We start from the raw sequence: 21366 nt of genomic DNA, 5'->3' as shown, positions 1-21366 counted from the left end.
GCCGAGCTCCCGACGCGAGGCGTTCACGGACAGCGAGAACACAGCAGGCATTGCATAACGGGCTGTAATAACAATGCTTCTACTACGAACATTTTACAGAAGTCTCATTGATAACTCAACACGAGCCTCGGTTCATGTCGGAAGAATTTGTGTGCAGACATATTTTCTTCTTGAACATCCAGCTGGAGTCCAATATTTACTGTACCATTTCGCGGGGCTACACTCTGAGGCACAATTTCCGATTGTGATGAACGCATCACGATCCACCGCAGGACCATGACACGCCCATCTCCACGAGCCATTGGTTTGAATAATACCTGCATCTGACCAATCAGCGGCCTCCATTCCCACACTGAACCAATGCGCTCACTGGATTGGAGTAATGTGACAATAATAATAATGTGGAGGATTAAAATTAATTCCAAAAGTAAATTAATGAACACACCATTCATTAATTACTTAAATGCGTCCTTAGTTAGTTAATATTGGGATTAAATGCATAAATGTGTAGTTCATGCATTCAAATACCAATTAACATGTTGAAAAATGTCCCATAAATAATTACTATTTCATCATTTCATGGTCGGTGTAGCAGCGCTTCATGCATTTATCTTATTTGATAAACTTATCATTCATCAGAGAGAGTGGATCCATCAAGTCAAGGCTGTTCGACAGCTGGTGAAGATACTCCAAACCACTGGGTGGCGCTCTACTCAATGTCACACCCACTGTCTCTATGAGATGAGACTGGGACATGAGGGACACAACCCAAAGAAAATGGTAGAAGTGCAAAGGAATATGTTGAAGTCTGGTGTTTCCTTTGGGTGTTCAGACAATACAAAGAACAGGGGAATATTTGCTTTCATGTCTTTCAAAAGGACAGTCAATGAGGAGAGTGATTCGTTCAAGTGGTTCAATGGAAAATCCCATTGGAAGCAAATCTGCTGATGTAGTTCTGTGAGTGAAATGTTTCACTGAGAGTAAATAATGCAAAACTGATTGAAAAAAAAAGTGGTTGAAGTTGCCTTTAAAACAGGATTGCTCCTGACGGTCTCACGTTCTCCATTAGTGGGAGAACAATCCAACGCCTGGTGAATTCTGCTGAACAATGACAGGAAGAGCCGACGTCGAAGGACCGAAAAGCGTCGCCGCTATGAACACTTGACCGGGACAGCAAACCCAAAACATGCTCTTTTATAGGTGAGAAAACAGTGACTGTGCATTCTCTCTGGCATTTCCTGTCAGTTTGGCACATCATGATTTAAATTAGAAAAAACATCAGAACTGCCGTAAATACACACCCAAGGTCTCAAACAGTTCAAGAAGCAATCTTTCTCCAGGTATATGAAGATTCTGCTTCTATTTCATCTCACTGTCTTCTTCTCTATTCTGCTGTCTGGAGCAGTGACTGCTGTGGCCAGAGTGTTTGTTTGGTCACTCCTTCATGCAGTGGGTGTGCCTTAGGTTACTTACCCAGGCTTTTGGAGGAGGGTGGAGAACAACAGAGGATCAGCAGTGCTCCGGTGTTTTCTGTCTACCCTCATCACCTTTCTTAGCTCAGTTAGGGTTAGGATCGAAGTTAGGGTTAGGGATCAGAAAACACAACACAGACATTTCTGAAGGAGGACAATTTTGTTGAAATAGTTTTTTTTTTTTTTTGCATACGTGAGCAGACATCCATTCTCACTCACCCACTCACTCTCTGATTCACTCACTGACTGACTCAGAAGGAAACGTGAATAGAAACAAGCAGGTTGTTTATTAGTAAAGAGTAACAAACCAGCAGGTTGGATGGAGTAAGAAGAGTGAGATTGTACATACGTCTGCTGCTCTGCACAGCGACACTAAGCTTCAGCGAGAACGCCGTCAGGATGCAACCTGCAGCAAGGAGGCGCCTTCAGAAGAGCTGCAGCTCAGAAATGACACTGAGCAGCTCAACTCTCTGAAGAAGAACTTTTAGTCAAATGTGAATGAATTCTTTTATTAAATCTGGATTAATGTGATTTACTTTTTGTTCTTCCAGCTGTATACCTGTAGTTTTTTCTTAGGTCGGCTTTATTCTGCTCCTGTAAACTGTTTGGACTCATTGAACACCTCACTACTTTGACAAAACACTGGCTGTTCACTGCTTTTCCACAAGAAAAGAGCAGGAAGTGACTCGTTGGGCTCTGGAGTGAGATTGACAGTGCCCCCTGGTGGCCGTAGTGAGGATGGTCCGCAGATAGGAGGCAGTTTCAGAGGGACTTTTCAGATGAAAGGAAAGTTAATTTTAAACACGGAAACAATGTTTCTTAGAAAATATATAAGCAAAGGAAGACATATGACTGAGTTTTCATGTGAAAGTGAAGATTTCTTTCATGTATCTATGCAAAAAACCAAGATGGTTTCAATCTGACATAAAAGCCAAACCATTAGTTGCTGCTTTCTAAAGTTATAGATTTATTTTAGGGTTTTTATGTGAAAACCAAACACAGGCTTGTGAATAACGTGACTAACGCCAGAGGATTCCTTTAAGCCACACACTATTCGAGGGTCAGCAGCTTATCTAAATAGAGGCGAGCCCAGGATTGATCCCTGAGGAACTCCTCCCTTCATTCAGCTGATCCATTCTGAGAACAGATGTTCATATTTTCAGGCCAGGGAATTCCATTCAGAAATATGAATACCTATTAAAACAGGACTTATAACAATGGGCCTTTTTAGTTTTCATCACATAACGACAACCAGTAGCCCAACAGTTGATTAATGAATTATTGCAATAAATGTTAGTATTAAGTGCATTTTAATTGAAAGCAGAACTCTTCATGTAACTTCAGCCTCTTTTTAAACAGACTTTACTGTCTTCATTCACAAATGAGGAATAAAATAATATAATCTATGAAGTACTTTGAAAATGTAGGTGGACTGCTTCGGTGTTCATGGCTTCATTCTTTCATGCACCAACAACTCGCTGCACATTCTTGTCCCCGATATAATAAAATGAATGTCTGATATTCTGCGCTGCATGTGTTGAACCAGGCTCATGTAGCACATGGAAACAAACTTATTGACTGTCCACCCGCTGTTGCACAGACCAGGCTGCATTGACCTTAATGCTAGTCTAGAAATGCCTTAAAAAAAGACTCAGTTACAAGTCACTGCTGTGGGCCTCAACTACAGCATTATGAAATGAAATATGTGAAGGGGGGGCATGTCGACCACAGGCGGTGAACTGGGCTAACATGTTGGGTTGTAGAGATGCTCTGAGGTGCAGCTGAGGGAGAATAACAGTGAGAACAAGGAGCAGACACCGTGCAGCTGAAAGGCTCCGAGCTGCCAACACCTGACGCTCCACCTGCTGTCCCACCAACACACTCAGAACGCGCGATATGTCTGTTTAGGGTCATCTCTCCTTTTTTAAAGTGAGCATCATGAAATCTGAAACGGTGTATAACTGTGGCCAAAATCTGCCTTACACCCTGATCATGAGTTTAATCATCATTATTGTCGACCAATCGACAGCAGAATGAGTTTTGAAATCCTCCTTTGAAAAGACGCGCATGCTTTAGGAAAAGGATTAACGGGCTAAGGATTATCAGGCTAAGGTTGCTAAAGTTTCAGGCTAATATAAAGGAGTTTAACTGCATTTATTGGCAACATTTAGGAGACACTGTTGAGTTTATATTAATGAACCAGCTTTGTGCCAATTAAAATCTCTGACCTGCCGTCAGGTTATTGGTCTGTTCATGTGAACAGTAAAGGGGGCATTTTTGAACTTGTTCCAGGAAATAATTGGTTTCCTCCAACATAAAGCCGCCGTTTTTCCTCTCTGAAATATTTGTAAAAGTTTCTCGTTAATAATCGGGCTCCAGTGTGTCCAGGTCTTCATTATCAAATGATGGGTGGAGACGTTTTGTCTGACTTAGAAAGTGATTTTTATGGGTTTTAAAATCAATTCAAGCTGCAGGTTTTCTCCAAACTAAGCTGAATCTTCCAGTGCTAACGACGAATCACAGCAAATCAGGAAACAGAGAAACTATCGGCGTTCCAATGGTTCTGCATGTAAAAATAAATGCCTGCTACGGTGGAGCTCTAAATGCTTATGGACGCGTTTGGCTTGACGGATACACATTCTACGAGGAGAGTACATTCACTGGACTGAAAGCCACGTTCACTCTTTAAAGAGACGAGTGAAGGGGTGATAACGCTGCGTGATGACGGCAGGAGGCCGGACGGACAGCAATCCGCCGCTGCCGCTGGCTCGTGAAGGAGAAACAGGTTTCACATGCAGGTTTTCCCTGATTATTCTACTCATCTGTAAACTACCTACCCACTTCTTTACAATTTATTTGGACAAAGTACTTTGTAAACAGTGGTGCGAACAAACAGTGAGTCCTGCAAAAATGTCCGTCCCGAAGACTCCGCCGGCGGCGTCCGGCCGCGCTCCGGGAGTTCATGACGATACGGTGGGTCAGCTCCAGCAGATTCCCTTCAGTCTGGCTGTTTGTCCTGAAATAAATACACATTCAATAACTGAAATCACAGGAAGCGTCCAGCTCGGTCAGAGGCGTCTCCTCTGATCACAGGCGGCTTCACAGGAAAAATGGACGAGACACGCGAGTCGAAGTGCCTCAAGGCTTCCACTTCTGACCGAAAAGAAGAATTTACAGCATTTTTTAAATGGATCAGTCACGAGAACCCAGAACATCAGCGAACATGAGCAGATATCAGAGCTCAGAAAACCCGTTCCTTGATGCATCTCCTGACTCTGCTGCTCTCAGGCTTCCTGCTACTAGAAGGCCGTTCACCATTAGGGATTCAGTTAAATACTACAGAGTGTAGCAGACGTTAGCAGGGACCAAAGCTCAGGTTGCACCAATAAAAACTTCTCTTTAAAGTTCATGAAATCATCAGAACTTGACCTCTTCACTGGTTCCTCGCAGTGGTGCAGCAATCTGGCCTGACTCTGCATGCTCACCCCGTTCCTCGCTCTTCTACTTTAACTGTATCATTTCAAACCTGAGCATTTCAACCTTATTTTGATCAAATTTATTTGAATCTCTGTATTTTACTCATGTTGGTTGTAATATGGCCTCATTATCATCTCATCTGTCAATAATAATTTTAGTCATTTTGAATGTAAAATCTAAAGACTTGCCAATAATTCCATAAAATATACAGAAAAATTAAATCTTTATAACCATATTGTGTGAATTCTGATGGAGAGGATGTATCCTCAATGAGCGAATATGCCGAAAACTGCCAAAAATGTTGCAAAGAAGAAAAAAAGCAACATGTATTTCCAATTAATGCAGTCTTAATTATGTGTAAATAACAGTTATTTTAGTTAATGGTGGTCGTTATTACTTGTTACATTCTTTAATACTACTGCAACGCTTATTGAATTAATGACAAATTGTGACAATATTGGCTTGATTACATTAAAAATGGGCCAAATTGTGTCTGTTTTGCATGGTCGGTGGCTGCAGGCAATGGAATTACAGAGAACCCACTTAGCAGAACCAGAGCAGAGCCCGACCAGAGCCAGAGCAGAGCCAGAGCAGTACTACAGCAGTGCCAGAGCAGAGCAGAACCAGAGCAGTGCCAGCACCAGAGTGGTACCAGACCACAACCAGAGCAGAGCCTGACCAGAACCAGAGCCGTGCAGTGCAGAGCAGTACTACAGCAGTGCCAGAGCAGAGCAGGACCCATGCCAGTACCAGTACCAGCACCAGTACCAGTGCAGAGCAGAGCAGTACCAGAATGCAGTTGAATCCTTGCAGGTTTGCTTGTGATCACTCAGATTCCCTTTCAGATGCTCCACAGGTGAATCCTGACCTGATGAACGATTGTTCAGACGTTTCACAGTGTCGTTTTGTTTACTGCAGTGAAATCTTTCTGTTTCAGTGGATGGGACCCGGTACACAGAGTCTGACTGAGCTTCTTGTGGTTATTATGGGATGTTCATTGAACTGACCTGAAACTAGGTGAATGGAAATGAAACGTTAGTAGAATAAATTCATTTTGTACAGCTTTTTCACTTTGGAGTTTGCCCCCTCCCTCCTGTGTGATGGCCAGTGGAGGTCCTCAGTCTGGTCCCGGCGGTGCCCAGTCTGGTCCCGGCAGTGCCCAGTCTGGTCCCGGCGGTCCCCTCCCCCCCTCACAGTGTGTTGCCCATGCTGCCGCTCAGCAGCCCCTTGATGTTGGTGATGGGCCGGACGTCGTGCAGCTGCCTCCGCCGGTCGATGAACGTGGCCAGCCGCGTGGTGTCCAGGGGCGTCTTGGAGTGCTCGCCGCCGTGCGCGCCCCCGCGGCCCACCCACGGGTGCTGCAGGCAGCCGGTGGCGCTCGGCCTCTTCCGGGGATCCTGCTGCAGCGCCGACGACACGAAGTCCCGCGCCGCCTGGCTCACGTCGCCGAAGTACTCGTCCGGGAAGCAGAAGTCCAGGCGGCAGATGTTGACGCACGTCTCCTCGGGAGACTCGTCCAGGAAGGGGGAGACGCCGCTGAGCATGACGTAGGCCAGGACCCCCACGCTCCACACGTCCGTCGCCACAGACACCGGCGTCCCGCGGATGAGTTCGGGCGCGGCGAACTCCGGGTTGCCGAGCAGGAGGTGGACGTAGCGGCGGTGGGTGGACAGCTGCACGGCGTCCCCCAGGTCGATGAGCTTAACGCAGGGGGTGGGCGAGTGGAGGTCCACCATGATGTTCTCGGGCTGCAGGAGGGAGGAGGGACACACACGCCTCTCAGACCACGTTGCAGTGTTTCCATCTACCGCAGCAAAGGCTTCCTGCAGAGACCCACCTTCAGGTCCAGGTGGACCACCCTGCAGGTGTGCAGGTGCTGCAGAGCCTCCAGGATCTCTCTGAGGAAGAAGGCCACCTTCTCCTCCATCAGCTCGTCGTGAGCCACCAGGTAATCCAGCAGTCGGCCGTCCTCCAGCCTGGCTCAGACAGGAAACATGAACGAGTCACTGGACAAGGAGAGGAGACCTAGCATAGCATAGTGTCCTGATTCTGAACTAAGCACTCGCCCGATCCTGTTTCTAGTTTTTTAAAACTATTTATTACAATTTATTTCTGTAAATGGCCAAGTTGCTTGGATTGCTGGAACATCACAACCTCACTTAGTGACACAAAAGGAACGTTTGCATGTTTTGCTTTTGTGATTTCAACTTCAGCGATGACTTTATGCAGGTTTGATTCAGACTCACAGTTCCAAGACGAGCATCAGGGAGGTGGGAGACTCGTACGCGTCCAGCAGCGCCACCACCTGGTGGTTCTGTACATGTTGGAGGATGTCGGCTTCATGAGCTACCTGCTCCTTCTTCTGCATCTTCTTACTGACAAACTTCACTGCAAACTAGACACAAGGAACCACATTGGAAAATACCATGTTGGATTAGGTAAGTAATTCATTGATGGACGATGGCGGCAACGTCAACGAAGGAGCTAGGTGGTCGAAAACGACCAGATGATCGAAGGAACATCTTGTAACATCCCAGCTGTTATGATAATGTCAGTTCCTACCATTATGGTTACCTGAATGCTCCTTTAAAGTGAGTTAGCAGCTGATTGGCTGACAGGGAGCAGGGGGCGGGACAAGAAGTGAGGAGGAACCCTGCTGGACTACAATGCTTTGATCCACCAGAAAGTCCAAAATGTGTTATGATCTGTTGAACTTGTAGATCTGCTGTTTTTACAACGTTGTGTGACATTGTTCTGTGATGAAGTGGGACATCAAATCATGAAAAACATCTGTTGAAGTTGAAATATGGAGATAAAAGGTTTCTGCCCAACAGCAACATGTACAGCCTGGCAGCATCTCATCTCCATCAATGCTGAAGTTGAGACCAGAGTTAACAATCTGGACAGGAATCTGGTTATTGTGCTACAGCATTAACCTGTAACCTTCATTCCAATTTTCTAATACTTATTGACTAAAATTAATACGTTAAGAAACATACTTTTTTTTTTGCTGAAACTGACTAAAACTACACTAAAACCTTTTGAGTTTTCATCGACTAAAACTATCACATTAGAAATGACTAAAATGTGACTAAAGAGTCTAATAATAAGTCTAAAGAGTATTGTTGTCCAAAAGACTAAAATTAAAACTAAAAAGCCTGCTGAAAACAACACTGACACAGACAAGTAAAACTAAACTTTGAAGTAACCTCAGCTCATATTTTCTGACCAATTTGTTTTTATTTCAATATTTGAGAGGATCATAACATATTTTTTTCCCCACAAAAGCAGCTAAATGGCTTCTGAAATTACAAATCGTCCAAAAAAAAAAGTTGAGTTCACTGTATGTCTGTAGATAGAGGAGTGACGGTTCCAAATGGAAGCTCGGTCAGTGAGGACTTACTTCTTTCTTTGTGGACTTGTTGACACATTTCCTCACCACTGAGAAGCGCCCCCTGCAGGAAGAGAAGGAGTGTCACCCTTAAAAACAGAACGTCCACTCGAACAATGAGTTGAAAAAGAGCAAGTCCTACCTTCCAATCTCAGAGACCTCAGTGAAGCTCGAGTCAAAGTTTTCTTTCCACTGAATGGTGGTTCCATCAAGCCCAGAGTCTGAATGAGTGAAGAATTAAAACAGCTTAGACAATAAGAGATGTTCTATCTGAGATGTTCTGTCTATCTTTAGACATTTCTAGACTTTAAAGGAATACTCCACCCAAAAAACGATTTGGCCTCATTTTCTACTCACCCTCATGCTGAGAAACACTCTGGAGCACTTTTTTGACGTTTCAAATGCAGTTGGAGATGTTTGGGGATTTTCGTTGTCAACAAACAGGGACCGACAGAGCCCGACAGAAAAAATGGTCCATAAAATCCACAAAACGTTCCCATTTTCCTTCATACTGCTCGTCCGCTGTAATCCAAGTGTCCTGAGCGTGTAACGTCCATAATTAATTCTTAACGAGGTCATTTAGTACATTTTAAGAGGCCAAACAGGGCGCTCTCACACAGCTCCATTGCATGTCTGCACGCGCACCCTGAACTACGGAAGCCGCGGCAGACCAAGCAACACGCTTGCGCGCTTTCAGCGACTACTTTTCTAAATTGCAAGCGTAGAAGAAGAAGTTCTGCTGTATATATTCTGCTGTGAGTAACCGAGCTGTGGACAATCACAAAAGTGATTGGCTACTGTTTTAAAGCTTTGAATTCGGTGTCCTGCTGAAAGGGCACAAGCTGTTGCTTGGTCTGCCGCGGCTTCCGTAGTTCAGGGTGCGCGTGCAGACATGCAATGGAGCTGTATGAGAGCGCCCTGTTTGGCCTCTTAAAATGTACTAAATGACCTCGTTAAGAATTAATTATGGACGTTACGCACTCAGGACACTTGGATTACAGCGGACGAGCAGTATGAAGGAAAATGGGCACGTTTTGTGGATTTTATGGACCATTTTTTCTGTCGGGCTCTGTCGGTCCCTGTTTGTTGACAACGAAAATCCCCAAACATCTCCAACTGCATTTGAAACGTCAAAAAAGTGCTCCAGAGTGTTTCTCAGCATGAGGGTGAGTAGAAAATGAGGCCAAATCGTTTTTTGGGTGGAGTATTCCTTTAACAGAGGTTGGTTAGTTTTGTGAGGACAGACCGCAGCTCCCCGTAGCTCGGGTCTAAATGAAGGTATAAAACATGGACGGTTTGGAGCTGGTGAATGCAGTATTAGAGCATAAAACTTGTCTGATAGCCCGCCTGTGTGGGAGCACGTTACTTACTGCTGCTGGCCAGTGTGACCATGTTGGAGGGTTCGGACGGCGGCCCCACGCCCCAGCGGTTGGAGGCTCGGACCCTGAACTGATAGTGTCCCCCTGGGATGAGAGCGTCGATCTGGACGCACTCCTCCCGGCTGCTGGCCACCTGCTGCCACAGCAGCGAGTCTGAGAGCAGACGAAACGTTCAGTTTGATCGTTAGAGGAAGAAGAAAGATCAAGCTTTATGTAAGCCCTCTTTTGTCCACTTGGTGGCAGTAGTGTGTCACCTTCTCCCAGAGTTTTAACATTTTACTCCTGAAATATAGAATCTGATACCATGAACTGAATGCAGATAGAAGAGTTATGCAACTCAATGCACCACCGTGTGGTATGAAGTGGAATTACAACACGGATCAGACCAGTTAGCTGATCAATCTACGTTAATGCCTTTTTAAAAGTGGGATAAAAGACCTTAGGGGATAATTTCTTGCTTTAAGCGTTTGAAAAACACTCAAAGTTGTAATGGAACAGTGACACTGCTGTTATCACAAGTGTCTGACATTACCTTGGTGGTCTGTATTGAGGTATTACCCAGCAGTCTGTTGTCTATTCAGAGAAACCCCGAACAAGAAACCCTCCATGGTCCTGCCTTCAGAACCCTCACTGACCTTCTTGCCTGTACTCTAGCGTGTAGCTGCTCACTGCACAGTGAGCGGATGAGGCCGGAGGCGGCCAGTGCACCATCACCGCCGTGCCGCTGGCCTCCTGAGCCACCGGCCTCCCAGGTGCTGCTGGGATACCTGCCATCAATCAGAAAAGAAAAGAAATGACCCAAACAGTAGAACTCAGCAAATCTCTGAAACAGGTTGATGGAGATACCCTTGAAGCTGTACTTTACTTTATGCACCTGATATTTGCAGAAAAGCTGTGAATTTTTGTTCTTTTTTTAAATCTTCAATCAGAATCAGTTGACTGAAGCACTGACTCGGCAGAAGGTTCAGGTTAAAGAATCGCTATCAGATTTTGTCACACTTCAAGCTTTTTTGTTGCAACTTATATTAAGAAGCAACATATATCAAAATATTGCAATAAAACCACTAGATGGCACCATATGACAACAGAATGCTGCTACAGTACCACCCAAAAAGTTTGTCTGGAAAAAAAAAATACCGTAATTTAGGAAGCTAGTGCTGCAACCAGTGATACAAATGAACTATCATACAAGCTGGCCAAAAGACTCATCATGAGACTGATAAATGAGTTTTTCCATCTTTAAGTCCTCCATCTGGGCATTGGGTCTGAATCTGGGCTGGATCACAATCTTTCTACACAAGATTTTAAACCCAAACCAGGACAGGATGTTAAAAGAAGAACCTCCATCAGTTCATCACTCCATGACAGTAATTGTTTAAAAAGGAAGATCCTGAGAGACCTTGAACTTTGATGGAGGCGGAGGAAGAGGCGGAGCCATGGTCGTTCACGGCCATGCAGGTGTAGATCCCCGTATCCTGAGGCATCAGGTTACAGATTTTCAACACGATGTCGCCTGTATCCCTGCAGGGAGGAAAACTTCCAGTTACAGCTCAAAGAAATGTTCATCCTTCAATGCGCTGCTGTAAAGTCTCTGGATCGATCTAATATGTCTCAGAGACACACAGACTTCCACACCCCGACTCCGTCCATGGTTTGGGTTTCACCTGATGTCGATGGTGAAGCGGCTGTTGCTGGTCACCGGGTTCTGGTCGGGACCCTTCAGGGTGACCGAAGGTTTGGGTCGTCCGCAGACTTTACAGCAGAGGACGACGGTCTCCCCGAAGGCGCAGACCACGTCCGAGAGAGGGACCAGGAACTCTGGAGCGACTGCACAAGAGGAGGAGGGACTGTTCTCATAGAAAGCCGGCCAAACAACGTCAAAGCACCTGAGATGTTCTCGGGTCTGCGATGCATTAATTTTTCCATGTCCGGATGGAACTGGACCGTTGGAAATGCTGGTCCAGCAGCTGCTGTTCCAGAACCTTCTGGGAATTTCTTCCTTAGGTTTTAACACATGAGCTGCCTTCTTCGTTTGTCTTCACCATAGTTTCGTATATACGATGCTTCATAATAGAAATTGCATGACCAGCTAAACAAACCAACACAAAGAATGACTTTTAGTCCAGAGAATACGGTGCATGGCAGAAATCAGCATATTGGGTAAGATTTTTCCAGAAAGAAACCTAATTTTTCAATACAGAATGTTTTAGATGAAGGCTTTGCATACATATTGTAGCGACCGCGGGGGTCGCTAGGGGCGCTAGAGAGCCACCCCGGGGCATGATGGGAGCTCCCCGTTCGGGACTTTCAGGGCCATATGTGGGGGTTATGTGGTTTATTTGCGTTTCCTTTTATTATGGTTGTGTTTTGCATTATTGTTGTGTGCTGTTTGTGTCCTTTTATTTTACACGTGTTGGACCGTGGGTCTAGGGGGTTACTTGGGGAGTGACGTGGGGCCTACGGCTGCCATTATTTTGTCTCAATGTTGGTGTGTCATGTTCCCTTGCGTGGTTGTTTTAACAATAAAGCTTTGGTTGCGCAATAGAGCAGACCTCGCCTCAAGAAAACGCCGCTCGAACGCCACAATATGTTTGGTTCTTGACAGGAAGATTTGCACATCTCACTCAGTCTCATGAAGTTTTCATTTGAATCTTCGTGACTAAATTTGACCTTTGACAGAGTCAGTTCCAGATCATGTAGCCGACAGAGTCAGCTGTAATATTTCACTGTGTGTGATTGATGGCAGCTCTATGTGATTTATAAGAATAAAGATGTTGTGAAAATGAACTTAAAGCAGCTTTAAATGTGTGTCTCACCTTCCTGGATGAAGTTTGGGTTGAGAAGCTGGAAGACAAACAAAAGATGAAGTTGAGTTTGCAGCTTGGTGTTTTCAGCCCACAGCCAGACGCCCAGTTAAACAACAGAAGGTTTGTCTTTGGTGCTGATCTGGAAGCGAAGCGCCCGTACCTCCATGCCCGTCTTTGGATCCAGGTCGTCGTCGCAGTCGGACTCGTCGGATGTGTGGACGTCCTGACGGAGAGCCGGGGAGGAGAATGAAAGCAAGACATGCAGGCTTTAGAGACAAGGTGGGACGGAAAAGGAAGCACAAGACACACCAGGAGAGAGGGACGGAAGGAAGGAATAAAGATGGAGAGACGTTTCTGTTGGTCTGCAACCAAAAGAGGGAAACAGCTTTTCTCAGTTACACATGAAGAAAATAAGGTTGGAACAGACAGAACGAGCGCTCGGTGCTGTGAGTGAGACGGTCTAGCACGGAGGATGAAGCCATCCAAAGCTTCAAAAGTGTGGTTTCAGGGGCCAGATAAATTAAAATATAGTAGTAGACACATTTTCTCTCTTTCAGTGCAAGAAAAAACAACTACAAGGAGAACATCTTCAGACCCGGCTGGATGCAGAGACATGGAAACGATGCAGTCCTCCAGGATCTGAGTGTGACCGCCCTGCAGGGTGGTTAACCTCTGCTTGCTGACAGTTGTGTGAGGCGTTCAGGGACATCAGTAAACTGTAGCACCTGTACATCCTACCTGTGTTCAGTTCTGGGTCTCAGTTCTCCATCCTGCACTCGTCTCTTACTGAGACAAAAGAGTCATTCGGCTCCCAGGCCTTGTGTTTGACAAACCTTGTTTAAAATGATCACTAGCAGATGAGCCTCGTGTCAGGACGGAGTGCCGCCAGCCGTTTGGTTTGCCTGTAGGGTTGCAAAATGCCGGGGATTTTCAAAGTTGGAAACTTTCCATGGGAATTAACGGGAATATATGGGAATTAAGAGGAATTAACGCGAATATATGGGAATAAACGGAAATAAATAAGAACTTTACAAAATTGAAGGTTGGCTCTTAAAGCAACACTAAGGAACTTTCAGTTTTCGTTGATTTTGGCGGCGCCAGTGGACAAAAGCGGTAGTGTTTTGCCTGAAGGAATACTACAGTTCCCATGAGGACTAGCACGTGGCGTCGTAAAATGCTGCTCCCTGTGGCATGCTGTCAGACTGAACTCGCCTACATTTGTTTCCAGTGGCTGTGTGAAGGATGCATAGCGACGAGGTAATGAATCTAAATGAATCTAAAGGTGGGTAAACAATTTCATATCATGATGTGACGCATGCCATAAAGCAGTTCGCACATTTGGAGTTTTTTAGTGTGCAGGGTTCCTACCAGCCCCCTCACAGCTGCTCAGTCCAAGTGAAAGCAAAACTGATGCCCTCAGATCATGACAGAGGGGTCATTCAACTAGTTGTAAGTCGATGTATCATCACAAAAGATATTAAAATGTTTTATTAAGGTTGAAAAGTTCCTTAGTGTCGCTTTAACAGGGAACTTAGATATAGTTGGGGGGAATATATTGTAGCATAGTCTTGGCTAAAACAACCAGATTTAATGCAAGTACACTCCTCAATCACATGCACACAGCACACTGCTTACTGCAGGGCTATTGAGGCCACGCCCCCTACATGCACTGTGCATTCCTCCATCATGTGCACAGGTGATTTCTTGAAGCCTGGAGGCCACACTTTTGATCTCAAAGCACAAGACTATTAAAGTCACACATTTGAGACCCAGACTATATAAAGTCAAGTAAGTTTTAATAGTATCATGGGGTAAATATATTTACCCAAGCCCTGTTAACCTCGCAAATATTGAATAAAAATTTATTAATACAGTTGCAGTAGCTGTTAAGTTAGGTGTTAAGTTAGGTGCTAAATGAAAACTATTTTTTATTTCATTGACAATTTAAGAGGCTAGCTAATTATGGTGGTAGCTACCTCAAATTTGATGTTGTTTCTTCTGATTCCTGCAAGACGGTTTTCTGTAACTATACAAGAATTTATACATCAATTGTCAAATATTTTGAAGACCATTCCAGATGTTTAGCCAACTATATTTCTGTCCATGCCGTTGCTTTAGTATTTTTACAAGTTTTTTTTTAATTATTTTATTCTACAGAAAAATGCCACATTTGCCATCTGATGTGTGGAAGCATTTCACACTAGCTAATGTTGAAGGAAAGTCATTTTATATGTGTAAATATTGTGGAAAGACATACGTGAAGAATGCTACAAAAATGCAGCAACATATTGCAAAGTGCCAAAAAGTTCCTCAAGGCTTGAAACAATCAGCAGACAAGGGGGAAATGAATCTGCTGTATCAGAGTCAGATAGCCTCTCGTCAGCTCCTGGCCCTCGGAGCCCTGTCACCACCCCTCAATCTGTATTCTACAAGAGCACAGACACAAAGGACAACAGACACACAGGCCCCTACATTGCTGATGAGCTGAAAGTGGTCATCAATGACATTGAACCAGAGAAGGTTTTCGCACTTGTCACGGGCGATGCATATCCCAGACTGCAGGCATGGAGGGTGACATCAAGAGAATCCTGTTAGATGACGTGTTCTGGGAAAGAGTGACGAGCAGCCTGAGAATCCTCAAACCAACTGCAGTAGCAATTGCCAAGATCGAGGGTGATGATGCAATCTTATCGGATGTCCGCTGTCTCTTTGCTGACCTCAAAGAAGAAATCCAGACGGTCCTGCCCACTTCCCTACTACTCAAAGCAGAGGAAACTGCTGTGGTTAAGTCGATGGAGAACCGCCGGGAGTTCTGCACGAAGCCAGTGCATGCAGCGGCATACATGCTGGATCCAAAATATGACAGGGGCGTTCTCTCTGGAGAAGAGATTAACGGTGCTTATCCTGTCTTTACAGCCATGTCAGACCACCTGGGCCTTGATAAAGGAAAGGTTCTGGGGCCTTACCTATAAAGCTCGCTGCGCACAAAATGAGCCCCAAACTTTGCGCAGCGGCTCCTCTGCGCCAAAGCTGGTACTTATAAAAACCTACCACAGGGAAAAAAATGCGTCGGACTTTGAGGTCCTCACCCCAAACAAAATAGCTGCCGTACACGGACCGCACAATTCAGAAAAACTACGTGGAGACGAAAAAGGAGAAGGAAACGAGGGGAGACACTTTGAGGAAGTCACGTTTAGTGCGCTTTGGAATGTTTTCATCTCTACCTCACCTTCTACATCTTCTAAAATAAACAAAAAATAAATAGTTCAAAGGGAAGCAATCAAACACATCACGTAATAAAAACATGTACAATGTGTTTGTCTCTGCACTTACAAATACCTTCTGTGACTTGTAATGACATAATAATTCTTCTCATGATACAAACTTCAAATTGTTCTCAATTAAAGGTGCTGTAGGCAGGATTCGGCATCTCCCAGCACAGCCAATCTTGTCCTATTTTCTCTGACATTACGCCCTTACGCAAGTTAAGCCCCTCCCACAAGAACATGCAACGAACGCCCCTCGACCAATCATGGTTAGAGCCTCAGGGGCTCTTCTGATTGGTCAAAGATACCTGGAGCTGTCGAGATTCCGTTTCAGCTCAGAACAGAGACAGATGGAAACGCTGCGCCCTCACGGTAGTGCAATTATGCTACACTCCTAAAGGATTATCAATGGACACTCTAACATTTAATCCAAAGAAAACACAGAAAAATTAGCATTGACTAGCAAAATCCTGCCTACAGCACCTTTAAATGGCAAATTGACACAAAAAATGTTTGCTATTTTGCCATAGCCATATCTGACGCCCGAACCCCGAATCATCACGGGTTGACAGAGACTCTAATTGGCGCTTTTGAATTGGTAGAATTGTCTGCTGTGATTATGACACATTGGAGTTCTGAGCCTATGTGCTACAGCGCATTAAAACCTTGTTGACTCAAGAGGCAAAACCATTTTGATAATGCCTGAACGCACAATCATATTGTGAAACCAATTTCCACTACATTTTTATGTTAAGTTTTTTTTCTTTTTTTTTTTTTAAGGTGTTTCTGCAATGTTGAGACACTGTGAATTATGACAAGTCACCTTCAAGTCGGACCACTTTTTTTTCACTTCAGCAGTAGAGCGCCCGATGGTCACCTGCTCCCACTCAACGTGCTTCCGTTTGTTTGTCGCTCCACTGCTGTGTCCTCCAAAAAGGACAGAAGACCGGCTCTCCACCTCACCAATGAGGGTTTCCGTTTCTGTGTCGCTGAAGAGTCGCTTCTTGGGTCGTTTACCGTCCATCGTGCATGTAACAGTGCTATGCGCCACACCCTCTAATATACCCGAATTTCATTCATGAGCTCATTAGCATATCCATATATAGTGCCAAGGGGTGGAGTTGGGGCAGGATTGTGGGTGGGATCGACCACCGTCATGTTCTGCGCAGGATTTGCAACCATTACTTGGCAATTGTGTACAGCTGTGCTACGGACTTTTTTGTAGCTCCCGAATTTTTTTTGCGGACAGAAGTTTGAGTTGCGTTCCCACAAACGTTTATTGTCAGATTTTCCCTCAGAGTTTTATAAGTAAGGTCCCTGGGCAGTTTGGCGAAGTACCGAACTAAGACTGTCCTTTGGGAAGGGGATGGAATCTGGCAGTCGTGCCAGCACATATCTGCATCCACCTGGTGGACGGGACTTTGTGGATCTGAGGCCCTTGCACCTTTAGCCTCCATCATCTTCCAAATCTGACTATCCTACGTCTTGAGCGGTTTACCTTTTTAATCACGTTCACAGATTCTTTCTACCTCACTGCCACCTGTCTGGGTGGGCGGAGGAGGTCTGCAACAAGCTGTGGGTGGAGGTGGAGGTGGAGAATGTGATCGAACACACTGAGCTTCTCCGTCTGCTCTCGGACTAAAGACACACTGGATGCATCCTGGACTCAGCAGAACCGGTGATTCGGCCTCCGGTGCAGCGCTGTGACGCATTCCTGCCGTTCTCCAGTTATATGGATGGAGTGGACGCCTGACTGGTACTGCTGAAGAACAGCATGTCAGGACGCCGCCTTCACTGAACGTGTCGGTCTGACTGAAAACGGGGCGTCGGCTTCACTGAAGCAGGACTTCTTTTGAACTGGAGGAACTGGAAGTGAACTGGCTCCATCCTGGTCCAGCTGTCTGGTACTTGTGACAGATCCTGATCCAGAAATCCAACAGCGTGTTTCTAACTTGCCACAGATTATTTCAACACTTGTTTTGGTCTCTCAGTGCGAAACTCACCAGAAATCCTTTTTCCCAGCTGCCACAAACCCAGATTGTCTAACCCACTGTGTCACAGTGTGTCTGTCCAGTGGGGACATTTTCAAAGTTGCAGCATCAAAGATAATCCAGAAAGAAAGAAGAGAAAAACTTCCAGGAGACGTCAGTACGTCACCGTTACCCCCCGTCCAATCAGAACGCTTCGCAGACCCCGGCGTGACAGAGGAGTTAATCCTTCCTTTTTCCCATGAAAACACGGAGCTCGAGGATATAATTCTGAATTACTTAAACCAGAACTAACCAATTCTGGATTAGGAACACTGTGTGATCACACTCAGTGGTGAACCGGAGGGGAGAAAACACAGCAAACACACACCAGTGGTTCCATTTCCATTCATGCAGAGGGAGAGAAGAAGGAACAAGAAAAAAAACACAAAACAACTCAAACTTTATTTCACACTTTGTGCAATCAAAGGTTAAAAACACGAACTGAAAGCTGTGGAGCTCTGGAGAGGTTCTCAACCGGCTCATTTAAACACACACACACACACACACACACGCACACAGGTGTCAAGGTAAACTTAAAGAAACACGTGGGGGGGGGGGTCTGGGGTAGGTCTGGGGTTGGGGGGCAGCACGCCACTGGAGGCCGGCGTTACTCACTTTGGCCTTCGGCCCGGGGGCGGGCGAGGTGAGAGGAGGGGGAGGGGGCGTGGCGCTTTCTTTGGGCTTACGGAGGAGGCCGTTCTCGTGACCTCTGACCCCCGCCGACAGGCTGTCCTTGGCTTCGGCGCGCTTCCTGGCGCGCAGCGTGTTCCAGGACAACGACTTCCTGTGTACAGCACAGGAAACATCGACTGGCCAATCAGAGAGCAGGTGAGCGGCGGAGGGTCGTGTCCGGCTCATTGCGCCCCCTGGTGGCCTGGAGGGGAACTCGGAGCACAGGCAGGTCAAATATGCAGCGTTGCCCGCCAAGTCATGCTCTTCACAAACAAAACGCCACTTTACTTCAAAGTTCCAGGAACAAAAGGTTTAAATCATGCCAGAGCGCCATGCAGCGTTAATCCATCCTCTGAAAACTTCTAAGTCATTCTCCAAACTCACATTTAGTTTACTCAATGCTTTCAATATTTATCATTTTCAGCAAAATAGACATTTCTTTTAGCAACTGATTTCCATTTGATGATTTCTCTTTAGCTTATTGTTCACGGTTATCTGCTGGCTTTACATCTGCAATTCATATTCTTTTTTTAGTTTTCAGGTTTAAACTTTGACATTTACAAAATATTCACTTTCCACAATGTCAGCTGTGTTCTCTTAGCTTCTTAATTTCATTCACTCTCAGTTTGAACTTCAGAACAGAACGAGCTGATCTTCATTTAATCATGTGAGTTCACTCAAAGTTCCATTGGAACATCAGCTGACGGCGGGGGTTTCCCTCCGCCGATGTGTTTAGAAAAAAACCTGAATATTTGACTCTGTTTCCGCTTCATCTGGTCGATGAAGACCACAGAGAGGAGGAGGCCGAGCTCCGGCTGTTACTGACAAACTAAACCGAGCTGAGTGAAAGAGACGCAGAGACAGAGAGGAAAGAACAATCTGACAGTCAACATCGGGAAATCTCAGACGTTCTGGGTTCATTGTTAACCTCCAGACACTTTTACAGCTCTGACTGCTTGAACCTGCGGAGTTTGGTTCCTCTGAAAAGTTTAAACTTTGAAATCCAGAAGAAAACTGAACTCCATCTCTTAATTTTTTTTACCAATTTTTTAAAAGTAAATTAAAATTATAAACCAAATGTTCAATCTAGTCTGAAATTTCTACAAAAATAAATTGTTCATTTTTCAGGCTACATTTCAAAATAAAATTCTCGTTTTTAAAAGTTTAACAATTTTTTAAAGAACTAATCCTAATTTTACAAATTTAAAATGTAAGCTTGGAAAATTCTACATTTAAATGATATAACTATATTTTATTGAAACAAAAAAAGTATTTTTTCATTTCAATCCAAATTACATTTTTTTTTACATCCTGAACAATTAAACATTACAATTAGGGCTCCCACTTATGCACTAATCAAATTAATTAATTACCAAATTAACGCATTAAAAAAATTAATCTGAGATTAATTATTGCACACTTGAGTGGAAATTCAATGTGAATGGAGTTGTTGTCTTATTTAGAGGCGTGTTATACTGTAGTATTCATTCTGAACTGCTGTATTGAGTTAGCTTTAATATTCTTTTTGAATTTAGCTTCAGTGCCTATTTGAGACTCAGCCTTATTTTATTTCAGATGTTTTAATCTATATTTGTACTGCATTTTTGAATAGTGCACCAGGCTGGACTGGTTTGCTGGGATGTACTTAAACTTTTTCTTCTTTTGATTTTATTAATGAAACAAACGGAAAGTGTTACTTGAGTTGCCTGATTGGGCTTAGAATGTATTTTGGACAAGACTGAGCTTTCATCCATCATCAACAGAAATGTGGATTTCAGATCTTCTCTTCTCGGTCTATTCATTTGATGAGTCACGACAATTCTGTAACGTCCTAGAATTCGAATTCTTCACTTATGGACCTAAAGCAGATATGAGATTAAAATGTGATTAATTAGATTAATTAATTACAAATCCTGTAACAAATTAGATACATTTTTTGATCGCATGACAGCACTAATTACAATCAACAAAATATCTGAATTTTTACGTTAATAAATGTAAAATCTATGTAAATCAATGTAAAATCTTTCAGTTGAAGTGTTTTTATATTTTTTAATTTAACTGGAAATAGATCAAACAACATGCCATTATTTTTAAAATTCAAAACCTTGCATATATATGAAAAAAGTAGCTTTGCTTCAAAGTGGCAATTTTTCACCAGTTCTTTTAAATTTCTTGAAATCGACATTTCATTCAGAAACTTTGAGGCTCAGCTGTTTTTTTTTCTTCTTTTTTTTCCCCACACAACCTTCCCTCCGGTATCCAGGAGGTTTTCTTTCTCCTTTCTGTTTGAATTTCGTCTCTTCTGTGGAGTGTCAAACCGTCCATGTTAGTAAAAACTGAAATCCACACAGAGAAAATAAAGGTAAAATACAACAGACTGAAAATGCTGAACTGAACCATAACAGGGAAAAAGACAGAAATGAAGAAATAAAAGCTGGTGGCAGATCACTTCGCTTCACTGAGTTTATTTACAAATATTAAAAACTACAAACTCGAGGATCATCTGCGAACTAACGCACAACAAAACACCGTCACCGTCACGTCTGCGCTAACGCATGCTCAACTCCAAAAGCTTTATTTTACATCTTTAAAATACATTTAAAAATCATCATTAGACGACCAACAGTTGCCATTAAATGAGACATATTGCACAGCCTGACTTCATTCAGATTCTTTTCTTCATCATAAATAGTGCAAAAAGATTTCTTCTTAAAAACAGGAATGTTCTCGAGCTTCAGTCAAAACAGCAAAATCAACTTTTGTACAGTGACGAGAATCAACACAAAGGAGGGAGAAAGAAAATCCAACTCTGTGAAATAAAATAATTAGAAAAAAAACAAAAACAAAACAAAACAAAACAGACAGCATA

At 44.0% G+C, this 21366-nt stretch overlaps 1 protein-coding gene across 1 annotated transcript in view; it reads right to left on the bottom strand.

The window, feature by feature from the left end:
* Positions 1–6133: 6133 nt before the first annotated feature.
* The window catches only part of kalrna (kalirin RhoGEF kinase a), a 99810-nt gene continuing 84577 nt past the window's right edge, over positions 6134–21366 (bottom strand). The window contains exons 59-70 of the mRNA XM_030111471.1: positions 18438–18606; positions 12687–12749; positions 12536–12563; positions 11384–11546; positions 11119–11240; positions 10355–10486; positions 9711–9872; positions 8483–8561; positions 8353–8404; positions 7196–7344; positions 6787–6925; positions 6134–6697 (exon numbers count right to left, since the gene is read on the bottom strand). Of these exons, the coding sequence (XP_029967331.1) occupies positions 6140–6697; positions 6787–6925; positions 7196–7344; positions 8353–8404; positions 8483–8561; positions 9711–9872; positions 10355–10486; positions 11119–11240; positions 11384–11546; positions 12536–12563; positions 12687–12749; positions 18438–18606 (1816 nt within the window). The 3' untranslated portion in view covers positions 6134–6139. The remainder of the gene's footprint in view (positions 6698–6786; positions 6926–7195; positions 7345–8352; positions 8405–8482; positions 8562–9710; positions 9873–10354; positions 10487–11118; positions 11241–11383; positions 11547–12535; positions 12564–12686; positions 12750–18437; positions 18607–21366) is intronic.

The sequence above is a fragment of the Salarias fasciatus genome, chromosome 16, assembly GCF_902148845.1.
Source record: "Salarias fasciatus chromosome 16, fSalaFa1.1, whole genome shotgun sequence".
Taxonomy (NCBI): Eukaryota; Metazoa; Chordata; class Actinopteri; order Blenniiformes; family Blenniidae; genus Salarias; species Salarias fasciatus.
The sequence above is the reverse complement of the archived record's forward strand: the minus strand, read 5'-3'. Positions and strand labels throughout refer to the sequence as shown.